General features: G+C 35.8%; 1 protein-coding gene across 5 annotated transcripts in view; it reads left to right on the top strand.

Moving 5' to 3' along the window:
* DMD (dystrophin) overlaps positions 1-13,205 on the top strand; it is a 2,284,432-nt gene that overhangs the window by 1,884,668 nt on the left and 386,559 nt on the right. For 4 of the 5 annotated variants that reach the window (XM_063634262.1, XM_063634265.1, XM_063634264.1 and 1 more), the window contains exons 56-57: positions 1,794-1,966; positions 12,268-12,424. In XM_063634262.1, coding sequence (XP_063490332.1) covers positions 1,794-1,966; positions 12,268-12,424 — 330 coding nt within the window. Of the gene's footprint in view, positions 1-995; positions 1,041-1,793; positions 1,967-12,267; positions 12,425-13,205 lie in introns of those variants that run through there. The other variant, XM_063634266.1, reaches the window with a different exon arrangement.

Here is a 13,205-nt window from a genome sequence, read left to right as displayed (position 1 = left end):
AAGAAAGAAAAAGATAAAATGGCTATATATTTGACCAAACTTCACTCTGCAAGAATCCCAATACTAACCTTCTACCATATAAACTAGTTTCAAAATCAGGCTATATCCTTCCAGTACAAACTGGGTTCTGATGGGACAGAGATACTACTCAGTCTCTTTCAATATTTCCCTTCTTTCAACTTCTGATGTGGTTCTATCCATATTCCCCTGCCTGTCTCCCAGTCAAAGAGAATGGGACACAACTCTAGAGTCCATCAGTGATGCTTTAGCTGCCAAAAATAGTGACAATAGACATTCATTGTCTGTCTGCCTTACTTGTGCAACATTCAAAATTCTGCATCTTAAGAGGCTGTGGCTGAAAACATGAGCCAGTTCTTCAGAATTTCTAACATGTTATTTCTGCCACTTTCTCCCTTACTTTAGCAGAGTAATTTAATTCAATTTGAGAGAGAGAGAGAAAAAAAAAAACTTTTCTAGTTACACAGATCAATCCAATTGTTTGGAGCTTCAGAATGAATTTTTAAACTTGTTGAACAGAAGCATACAAATCGCTAAGAGCAAGTCAGATAATATACAAAGCCTCCATTCATTGTGTAGGCAGAAAGGAATGCTGGTACCCGGCAGCTCTCTGAGGAATGTTCCCTTGGCTTTGACTGTTCTGCTGGGAACAAGGAGGGAAACACACATATAAAATGAATTTATAATGTCTCTGGCTTGTAATGGCAAAATGATAAGAAAAGTTGGCTGTTTAATATAAACTGTCAGTTGCATATTCCAGGCCTCCTCTCTTTGAGGTTCCTCCCACATCCACACGCCTGGCTACTGTTTAGTGCAGAGTACAAAGTGGCCGTTTATTATTATTGACTGGTGAGGCCTGTGCTCCAAAATTCATTCTGTCAACAGAATGTAAGCAAAGTTGGCATTTTAAAGCAGGGCTCTTTCAGTTTCTGGGTTTTCTCAGGATTGCTATGCAACAGGATCAGTGCTGTAGTCCCCGGTTCAAGCTGAAAATGTTACACAGGAAGACATACCATGTAAAGGTCAGATTCTTCTACTATAATAATTTTCTTGATCTGTGTATATACAAGTGAGGTTGAATGCATAACCTCTTATCATAACTCTTACCGAGGTCCTATGTACTTTCCACCTGTCAAGCCTAAAAATATGTATTAAATGGGAAATCATAACTAATAAATGTATGATGCTATACTATATGTATGATGCTGTAATACCAAGGTGAACTTAATGTGCGTTGTCAAGAAGATTCTCTCTCCCATGACAGACTCCCAGGAATGTGCTGGTGCTGTGGACGAAGTACACTCTTGTTTATTAGTCTCTCCACGCTTTTATGGTCAGAGTTAACTCTACAGATGACTACGTAAATAGAAAATACGACTTGATCCATATAGTAATGAAATTATTGGCACTGGGGTACACTTTATCATAGCATTTTATTGCCTATCACTTCCATAAAATAATACATTTTGTCCATAGACTAGAATATATAACTTGTGAACTTTATAAAGTTATAAATACATTACTTTCCAACTCATAATGGCAAGGAATAAATTTATTACACCTAATAAGATGCCCATTTTAAATCTACATAATAACAGGAGAAGGCAATACACCAAGAAAAGGGATTTGAGATGTATCTTCTTGTTAGTTAGCCTGATTGAAATGTCTTTTGAACTAATAATTATTTATTTTTTGCAATTCTCCAAATTCACATTCATCGCTTGTTTCCTTTGTTTGGTAATTCTGCACATATTCTTCTTCTTGCTGTCCTATAGGACCTCCAAGGTGAAATTGAAGCTCACACAGATGTTTATCACAACCTGGATGAAAACAGCCAAAAAATCCTGAGATCCCTGGAAGGTTCCGATGATGCAGTCCTGTTACAAAGACGTTTGGATAACATGAACTTCAAGTGGAGTGAACTTCGGAAAAAGTCTCTCAACATTAGGTAGGAAAAGATCTGGAGCAAAAAGGCCACAAATGAATTAAAATGGCCAAATGTTCCTCATTGTCTTAGCACAAGTAACTACTATCTCACATGTCTATGTAAATCATCCAGTTTCAGAGTGATTCACTTTATTTTGAATAAATGAATCATTTATTTGCTTGGTATGGAGATGATACTTGAGGATTCAGATTAGATTAAAATGGTGATGTTTTATAAACATAAGAGACGTGCATATTAAGACATTAGAGTGAATTTAAATGAGGAGTGCAGCTATTCTAATTTCGTAAATTTCTCTCGGCATATCACAGGGTTATACAAAAAGTGATAAAAAATTAACGGATATGTATTATGGAATTATTTTTGGCATTAGTCTAAATGCATACCAGAGGACAGTCTTTAAAAACCTTTATAACACATTATAATTATATAATATAAAACCTGTAACACATTATAATTAACAGTTTAGAGGAGATAGCTCCTACAGTTAAAGAGAGCCTATAGCAACTTCCTGTCTTTTGCTTCCTCTCAGATATTGTTAAAACACATCCTCTGTAAACTAAGCTTTTAGTTGTACTATACTCACATACTTTATATTTTGCCCCCTTCTATGTGCCAGCTTTCTTTTGAGAAGTTAGTTAATGGATGCATCATAGCATCTTTGTAAAAAGGGCAGAAAAGGATAGAGATAGTAAGTAAAGCGCCCATTGTAACTTAAATGATCTAGCAAGGGCAGGGAATGAAAGCCAGGCTTTCTGCTTTCTAAGCAGTTGCCTTTCTTAATTAATTTCTCTTTATTAAAAATATTTTGTGCTTTCTTCTGTGTCTAGAGAAAAAGTGATAATGAAGGGAGGCAGAAGATGACCAAATGGACTTAATAATAGTTATGGGAGTGTGCACGAAATGGTGGGACTAGTTACTACCTCTAGGTAGAAAGATTACAGAAGGGAGATTTTTTTCTTCTTTATAGTTCTTCTAACTTGTCCAAAATTTTAACATATATACTTCTGTAAGGAGGAAAATCTGCTTTTTTATTAATTCAGAAGCACTGTTGTAAATGTCTGCATCAAGTATGAAATAATGATAGCAACTAATATTTACATGATGTACCTACATACCACGCAACGCCACAAGCACTTTCCATTCATTGACCGGTTTGATGCTCTCAGCAACCCTAAGAGGTGGATTTTATTGTTAGATTCTTTTTACATTTGAAGAAAGTGAGGCACAGAGACGCTAAATAATTTCCTTATGGTCACTTAGCAAGTGGAAGATACAAGATGAAAACAGGGAGTCTGGGCCGGGCGTAGTGGCTCACGCCTGTAATCCCAGCACTTTGGGAGGCCGAGGCAGGTGGATCACGAGGTCAAAAGATCAAGACCATCCTGGCCAACATGGTGAAACCCCGTCTCTACCAAAAATACAAAAATTAGCTGAGCATGGTGGCATGCACCTGTAGTCCCAGCTACTCAGGAGGCTGAGACAGGAGAATCGCTTGAACCCTGGAGGTGGAGGTTGCAGTGAGCCGAGATCGCACCACTTCACTCCAGCCTGGGCGAAAGAGTGAGACTCTGTCTCACAAAAAAAAAAAAAAAAAAAAAAAGAAAAAGAAAAAGAAGTCAGGGAGTCTGACTTCAGAGTCTAAACTTTTAACCACCATATGATACCACAGCATATAAAGAAAGAAGGAAACTTCTACAAAGAAATGCATACTAATTGAAAGGATGAAAGAGAGAGTAGATTTTTTCTAGGAGTAAAAAAGGATTTGTTTTTATGAGAAGTAGATTGCTAGGAGTAGAACAGGGTTCATTTTTATGTATAAGGTTTTTTTTTTTTTTTCACAAGTCTGCACCCTGGCTTCCCAGACATTGTTCCTTATGTCCCCATTTTTATATGAATTTTGTATCAACTTGGTGGTGGTACGCTGGGAGCAACAATGGCAATAGCATTTTCAAAGATAGGGAGGCTCTATTAGCTTTCTACAGCTTAAACTCTTAAGAGAGGTCAGTATGTGTGATGACGTAGGCCACTTTCATAACATTCGTCATTAAAAAAGAGTGAAAATGTGAGAGGAAAAAATATTGGCAGGTAAAGTTAAGTTATTCTTTTCTGCACAAAAGAAAAAGAAAGGTGCTATAATTGTTCCGAGTGTCACTTAGTGCCTTTTCTCTCCCTCACGTGAACCTGATAAAATAAAAGGAGAATTGAAAGTGGCAAACAGCATGTCAGCCAAAATATGGACTCTTCATTCTCAGCAGTTTCCCATATGTCAGCTACCGCAGTTTAATTCTTGCTGTCATTAATCAGGTAGAAAACAGTTACCTTAGCTTATCTAAGGTGCTGCCAATTCTAGAATTTAAATATTCAGATCAATGGTTTTGGCTTTTATATAGGCTTCTGTAATAATACAGGATATGTTATAAGCACTCATAAAAAGCAAAGAAGTAATTCTCCACATCAAAGCAATTTAGCTTATTTCCTGACACTTGATTGAAATTAGGGTGTTGGTCAATCTATAGCAAATGGCAGGATTCAGTTGAGAGAAGTACAGTATAGGCAGTAATTAGGGGTGATTATGAAATAGGATAGAATAACACTGGAAGAGTTAGATATAGAACCATTAGCGGCACTGATAAACCTGCATTATGAATCTTGTCACTTCTTCCATGGGGGTTATTTTAAAATGAAAAGTTGCCACAATTAAAAAATAGTTTCAATGATATCCTGGAAAAATAGTCCTGTGTTTGCCCAAGTTATAACATATTATAAAAATTTACAGTCGGTTCATTGTTTTGTGAGGGATTCTGAAACTGCTCTTATATTTCGAAAAAATAAAACCGTTAGTGTTTTATTTCCCAGGTGTCCATTTTTAAAGAAACAAAATTGAATTTAAATCCAAATGATTCTGAAGTTTCCGTTTGTATTCCGTTGGCTCATAAGACGTATCCTTGTGCTTCCAAATACAAATCCATATTGTATCGTTTTCCTTCCATTTATTTTTCTTCTGCCATACACCTTTTCTCTTCCTGTGGTTAAGATTCTTATTTAAGTCATCACGTTATGCCACATTGATACATGTACAAGAATACTCTACCTTGGACGCTGTTTATATCATATTACTCTTTTGTTCGAAGCTTCAATCTTGCAGGTCTCCATATCTCCCTCATTTATTTGTTTGTTCATTCAACAAATATTTAATGAATGCCTACTATGTACTAGGCACTCTTCTGGGCACGGAGGATGCAACCATGAATAACACATACCAAAAAAATCACTGCTCTAATGAAGTTATATTTAAACATTAGAATCTAGTAGACCCTTCTCTCTCTGCCAACTGTGCCTAATAAGTCCTTGCTAACCCCTTCTCTTCTCTGTTCTTTTTCTGCCTCCAGTTCCTTTCTCACCAAGCATCATTCTGTTACTCCCCAACATAGAGTCTCTGAGCCAAGAGAATCAATAGATTCTATTTTCTAACCCCATTCCTACTCTCCAACAATTTCCTCACTCTCCCATATGAGTATGTACCCTTGCTGGTTCTCACAGTTGCAACATTCTCTCTCCTCTTATTCTCCAAATTTTGATTCATATTCCATAACGAATCTTTTCTTTTCTGGCTGTTTCCTCACTAGGTCTTCCCAATACTATTCTAAGTTACACTTGATAGCATGTTTCTTCAGGTGTTCAAGAGTTGCTTTATAGGGCTATGCTTACTGCCTCCAGCTAACTTCTATGAATACAAAAATGTCAAACTCGAAATATGTGAGTATGGTAGAGTAGAAAGACATGGGTCAGCAGCTGGGCAACCCAGTTTCCCTTCTGTTCTGTTCTGTCACTAACTGTCTTAGCATATAATCTTGATCAAGTCACTTAACTGCTTCAGACTTCAATGTTCTCCTTCACTGAAATGAAGGGTTTGACCAGAAACATGAACAGTCTCTTCCAGTTCTCTTGCAGTTGTACAATTTTATTCTTTTAGTTCTGCAATCACACTTTATGAACCTGGAAAATTGTTTAATTTTTCTACCTTGGTTTTCTTAATTAAAATAGAACTGATTGATTTAAAAGGCATTGTATAAAGTAAATAAGATGTCTTTGAGAGAAAAGAAATGTAACTGAAATTGTATAACCCTATCTCATAATTTAATTCCAGAAAATTACATGCTATCATTCTACATGCATTATCACATCACATGTTGGCCAAGAGGTATAAGGAAGAAAAGTAAGTAGTCAGTGATAGTTTAAGTTCCATCAAACAAAGCAAAAACATTAACTGCTTTAAGTGGGAGAAAAAGGGAAAATTATTTACTTAAATGTATACACACATGCATACACACACAGTTACTAATGACATTATCCAATATTAAGATGGTAATTAGTCAAAGAAAGTGTTTTTCATTCCAAAATTCCATATCCACAATCCTTGCATTTTTAATTTTAGAATATTAATAACTTGAGAAGTGGTCAAGTCAGTTTTTTACATAAGAAGTATATATGAAGATTTCAATTTAGTCTACTACTAGATTATTTTTCCAGATCATTGTATATACTATTAACTATGAAAATCACATAATATGTTGTCAACATAATTTCAGCAGAATTTACATTATGTGAGATTTTTATATTTTGCAGAAAAATTTGTAAATGTTATATAAAATATTCACATTTATACAATTCTGAACATTAAGAGGCAAGGACACTGACATTATATAGTCTGTAGAAGCAATAAATCTATTGGGGAGTACTTGCTATTAGAGGTTAGAATAGTTAGTGTCTTTGTATAATGGAGAACAAAGGAAGGGCAAAAAGAGGTGGGGTCTACCTTTGAGAGAAAACTGCAACTTGGACATTGAATATCTCTGACCTTCTTTCTGTCACTTTTAGAATGTTAATTATATTTGGATGTTGGAGTTCAAGACTTGTCTAGAAAAAAAAGTGTTGACTTCTCTTTGGGATTAATTCTCTCTCTTTATTTAAAGAGATAGCTCCGGTTGTAATTCTGTGGTTCTTTAATTTTTTTGTTTCTGAAGTACAAATTCAGATTATTCATCTGTTGATGCCACCCTGGAGATTTTTCTCAGTGTTCTCTTGTAGTTTCATGGTTTGAGGTCTTACATTTTAGTCTTTAATCCACTTTGATTTGATCTTTGTATATGGTGAGAGATAGGGGTCTAGATTCATTCTGCATATGGATATCCAGTTTTTCCGCACCATTTGTTGAAGAGACTGTCTTTTCCCCACTGTACGTTCTTGGCACCTTTGTCAAAAATGAGTTAACTGTAGGTGTGTGGATTCATTTTTGGGTTCTCTAGTCTTTTCCGTGGGTCTTTTTGTCTGTTTTTATGGCAGTATTGTGGTTCTTTCTTATTTCTGCATTCCTACTTTTTCTTTCTGCATGCTTAAGTGCTATTTTATTACATGAGGGTACTAAAGATTTATAGGGATATATCATTAGTTTTATAAAGGAAGTCAAAGTGAAAAATGAACTCAATATAACACATTTCACTTTAAGAATGCATGCCTTTCAGAGTAAAGTTTTATAAGGATTTCAAACTAGGCATTAACCAAATCACAGTTGAAATACCTGTGTCTAGAGAAATAACAATCACTTTATCAGCCCCTATAATTCTTAGCGTCCTGACACTGAGGAGTTCCTTAAAGACCAAGCAATATACTCCAACACATCTAAAGGCTCTGCGTTTTACCTAAACCTTACAAATTGTGGAAATTATCAGCTTTTTAGAGATTAGCACTTGCCTTGTTAAATGGTAGTAACCCCTAAGCTCTTGTCTTCACTAATAAAGATTAATAGAAATAGATAGAAGCTAAGTATGCCCCTTTGAACCACCTCTTTTATTTTCTGTTGAGTGGGTAGGAGTAAGCAGAATATATTTGACAATTAGCAATGTTACAAGACAAACTTTAGACAAATTCAGTTTTGCAGAGTTTATTTGAGCAAAAAACAATTCATGAATCAGACAGTACTCAGAATTAGAAGTTCAGAAAGCTCCACCCAGCAAGGTGGGCAGGCAGTATTTATAGATAGAAAAAGGAAGTGACATACAGAAACAGCTTGACTGGTTACAGCTTAGAATTTGCCTTACTTGGGCATAGTGTAAGTAGGCATTTGCCTTATATGGACATGAGCTGATCAGTTTACAGCCTGTGATTAGCTGAAACTTGACTGCTGGAATTGGCTGAGACTCAGCTATTTGTTACAAGAATGTACTGTTAAGTTGCATATTGCTTACATGCCAAGCTGGGTTGCAGTTTGCTATGTACAGAGGCAGCTTTAGGCCCAATTTAATTTAATTTAACAGCAACAAGCCTTTTTGCTCAAAGATCAAAAACATTTGGTTAAAACCACTAAGGTTTAAGGATTTTCTCATCTAACAAAGGTTTGTAATTTCCATTTCCCATATCTAAATAGGACAGCTCAAGTTATGTTATTCAGCAGCTGTTTTATACCTTTGCAATCTTGATTTCTACATATGCAAAACAAGAAGGTTGAACTATAATCTCTCAGGTTCCTTCCAGCCCCAACAGCCTATGTATGATATAACCAGAAAAAAAAAAAAAAGTCATTACAAATACAAAGAAACATTTTCAGGAGGAGATATTCCACATGCAAACATGGGTTAATCATTTCAAAATATCTGGTATACACACTCATCAAAATAAAAATAGGGCAACTGCTTCCAATAAATGTATTAGAAATGTGACTTGAAAACGTTTCACGGGCTTAACATGGTCAAAGAAAATGTTTTGAGCTCACAATGTTCCTTACATTTAGATCTTCAAAATCAAGTCACTGACAAATGCCACCTTTGCCCTGTGGAGACCAAGAAGTAATGTTTGGGGCATATCAGAAATGCTTTAATAAATTCTTTATCAAAGAGTGGTTCTGGAGCTTACCTGTGGAATTGTGAAGGTTCTTGTTAAAAGCAGAGATTCTTGATAGAATTATAGAAAGTCTGGAGGTGGCACCTAGCAATCTCGATTTTAAACAAGCTACTCAAATGTTTCTTATGCACACTAGAGTTTGAGACCCAGAGCTTCAGATTGAATACATTTGTATACGCTGTTTTAATTCATTCTCTGGCTGCCTTTCACCTGTTCAGTTCTTACTCAGTGTTCTCTGTCCTTTATCAGTTTTTTGCTTCCGTGTTTGTCCTCCTGTCACATTTTTCCTTTCACTCTTGAGCTTTAGGAGAGGGAAAAAATGAAGCAATTTGATATGTAATTAAGATGATCAAACATTCTGAAATTTTATCTAACTCCACACCTTACAAAAAAATTAAAGGAAGTCCCCTTACCCAGATATGTGACAGCTTTTCATCTTTTGAGGTTCCAGGTCCGTCTTCTGCTGCTGTATTAGCTCTCTTGACTGTCCTCTGTCCCTGGCTTCTAACAGCTTCCCTATTTCATGCTATTAAGTTTCTCTTAGATCCTTTAGAACTGAATTCCCAGCTGGGTGTGGTGGCTTACGCCTCTAATCCCAACACTTTGGGAGGCTGAGGCAGGTGGATCACCTGAGGTCAAGAGTTCGAGACCAGCCTGGCCAACATGACGAAACCCCATCTCTACTAAAAATACCAAAAATTAGCTGGGTGTGGTGGTGGGCGCCTGTAATCCCAGCCACTTGGGAGGCTGATGCAGGAGAATTGCTTGAACCCGGGAGGTGGAGGTTGCAGTGAGCCAAGATCGCGCCATTGCACTCCAGCCTGGGTGATAGATCAAGACTCTGTCTCACACACACACAAAAAAATCTGAATTCCCTAGGCCTCAGTTATTTTGCTCTCTCTTAGGGGACCTAAAGGGGTTCATTGACCCACTAATAATTAGCACCATTTAACCTAGAACTGGAATTTTAGCACTTCCTTACGTAAACAAAGCCGCAGCTTGAGGTCTCAACATAGGCAGCCTGCCCTTCACTATATCCTCCTCTAGACCTCTCTGCCACAAGGATATTTTGTTTCCTCTACCAGGCAGACAGAGGCCAAACATTAGGCATCGTTATATTCTCCCTTCCCTTCCTCTCTCCCTACTCCCCAATGCATCCTAGAGACTTAGGGGCAGTCAATAAATTTTTATTTAATCAGTGTCTTTTCTACCATTTGCTGCTTTTCCATGTCTGAGCCCTACCTCTCTCCACCTGCCTTTCAATATGTCCTGCTTGACAGCCTCTTTCACTCTCAAAGGGACCAAGCTGTGAATTCCAGACACCCCAAGGAATTCGCTTAACCATTACACATTACATGCCATTAAACAGCTAAAATCTTGCATAGGGAATTGTCGCTTAGGCTTATCATGGAAAAGTGATAGCTGAAAGGATGGTACAGAAACATAAAAGAACTGACCTCTAATTGTATGCAATCTGCATGCACTATTATATTCAATTCATGACATTTATGGTATTTCACGATTCACTTCTTAGGAAATAATTACCCTTAGAGTCTTGAACAATTTAATTTATCTTATTTGATGGAAATGCCTTCATTTTTCCTGGACATATTGTTTATATTGCAATTATAGAAAGAAAACCTTGACAATTTGGAAAAGTGTAAAGATTAAGAAATAAATCACCTGTAAATCTACCTCTGAGGGATAACCTGGTTGTCATTACAAAATTTTTTCATAGTCAAGCATGTGCACACAAATACATACACATATACAAATGTTTTAGAAAAATTCAGAAAATGTATTTGTTTTGTAACCTGTTTTCTCACATAGTAACTGAGGTGATGACCTTTTCCATATCATAAATATTTGAGTATGTCATCATATTGAACCTTGCATAGGATTTTACTGTGTGAATGCACCATTATATATGTAATAATTCCCTTTTAAATTAAGAGCTATTTAACTAAATTCATATATAAATTTCATTAATTTGTAAATTAAAACATATACAAGTTTCATTGCATTTGAAAACAATCAGTAGGTTGGGGTTTTGCATTTCTCAAGCAATTCCCTCGTATTGAATATTTAAGTCGTTTCTATTTTGTTTTATCAATCATAAATGATGCTATGTATGACATTTTTCCACCTGTATCTTTGTATCTTTTTCCAATTTCTTTGTTAGTATAATTTCCTTGAATTTAAGCCTGTGGGTCATTGTATTTGCACATTTTAAAGACTTTTACGTATTGTCAAATTATCCTTCAGAAAGTTTGGAACAATTTAATTTCAGTAGATAAGTATTCTTTGGTGATTCTGTTTGACTAAGGCCAAAAGGAGAATTGTATTTGGAATGTCAAGCTAAGTTACCAAATGGCTAAGGGAAATGTTGCTGTACCTGGTTGCTTTGCTTTACATTTCAATCTTTGCAGCATTAAAGTCTTTATTATGTTTATGTTATGGGTAGCGTTATTATGAATTAATTAGTAATTGCTGATAATAGCTGAGTGATTCAGCATAATTTCTAATTTACCTGAAGATAAAGCTTTGCTAACACTCTGCGTTTCCTCTTTGTTTTCTGGATGATGATTTGTTTTATTACTTTAGCTTCTCATCTTCAAGTGAAATGTGGATTTTATAGCATAGATCATTCATTTGTGTGTTCTTAAATGGCTTCTAAGGATTAACATGTTCTAAATACAGTTGACGGTAAAGCACTCAGTCTCCTGCCTAAATTATTCATGTTCGGGGGAAGCTTTCAGATAAATGTCTGATTTTACTCTTCCATGTGAGTTGTTGTCTTAGTACTTTTTACACAAAGGAAACAAAGCAGAAAATGTTGAAACTTGGTGAAGACAAATCCCAGGTGCACACAAATAAAGAAGGGTAGGGGGAAAGGAGACGCATTTGGGAAGAGGAGCAGAAAGGAACAGACGCCAGATGGAAGAACTCAATGGAAAAGGCTGCCTAGGGTGCAGAAATGGAAAAGTCAAAATGTGGGGAGAGACCTTTCCATTTCTCAAGGCAAAAAGAATTCCAGTACTAGCATGACTCACATGAAAACGAAGTGTTTTTCATTAGTCACTGCATCCAATTTTTTCTACCAGAAATATTAAGAATCGTTGACTACAACCGTATGGAAAAGCAATAGATTCCAGTGTCTATTTCATGCCCAAAGTCTCAGCATTCTGCATGTGGAAATAAACATATGGCTAAACACTGCCTTTTCTCAAAATTGCCATCAAACTGTCCCCTGTTTTATGGCTCTCAAAAGTAAGTAGCCAGATTTTTATTCAAGACTGCTTTGTAGTTCACAATAGATTTATTGTACTTTTTTAATGGAATTGTTAGAATCATCTATTATACTTCTAGATATTCTGACATAGTATGCTGCTGTTCTTTTTCAGGTCCCATTTGGAAGCCAGTTCTGACCAGTGGAAGCGTCTGCACCTTTCTCTACAGGAACTTCTGGTGTGGCTCCAGCTGAAAGATGATGAATTAAGCCGGCAGGCACCTATTGGAGGCGACTTTCCAGCAGTTCAGAAGCAGAACGATGTACATAGGGTAGGACATTTTTAAGCCTAGTGCCTTGCACATGTTAAGCACATAGTAATCCAGTGACTATTTTAAAATTAATTTTGTTTGAAATTAAGTTGAATAGAAATCTTTTTTTACTCTTCTCGCCCAAGGGTCAATTATAAATAATCTAAGCCATTATATTTTAAATGTCAAACACATTTGTGTTAATAATACCCTTTAAGAAATCGTCCATCTCTTTTGGCTATATTAAAAATAACTTTTCATTATGAAAAATATTGAACATATACAAAAGTAGACAGAATGCTATAATAAAACTCATGTACCCATCAAGACATCAACAATTATCAAATCATGTCAGATCTTGTTTATTCTATGGCTCTTCCCAGATTATTTTAAAACAAATATCAGGCATGTGTTATTTTATTGTTAATATTTCAAAAGGTTAAATGATAGGATTCACTCTTTTAAGGTAATCACCTTGCTACTATAATGCTTTTGAAATATCAATAATTTCCTCATATCAAATATCCAGTCCATATTCAAATTTCCATTTTTCTCATACATATTATGCATTTTTTAAACTTTTTCTGGTTTTGGTTTAAATAAAAATTGAAATCAGACCCACACCTTACTTTGGTTAATTGGTCTTTTTATTTGGAAGTAATTACAGATGCACAGTAAGTTTCTAAAATAGTATAGTTTCTCTGTATCTTTCACCCTGTTTCTTCTCATCGTTATATGTCATGCAACTGTAGTACAATTCTTATTGTCATTTCAACGTGCAATCAATAGAAAAAATGTACGT

This window comes from Symphalangus syndactylus, chromosome X (assembly GCF_028878055.3).
Source record: "Symphalangus syndactylus isolate Jambi chromosome X, NHGRI_mSymSyn1-v2.1_pri, whole genome shotgun sequence".
NCBI classification, from domain to species: domain Eukaryota; kingdom Metazoa; phylum Chordata; class Mammalia; order Primates; family Hylobatidae; genus Symphalangus; species Symphalangus syndactylus.
The sequence above is the reverse complement of the archived record's forward strand: the minus strand, read 5'-3'. Positions and strand labels throughout refer to the sequence as shown.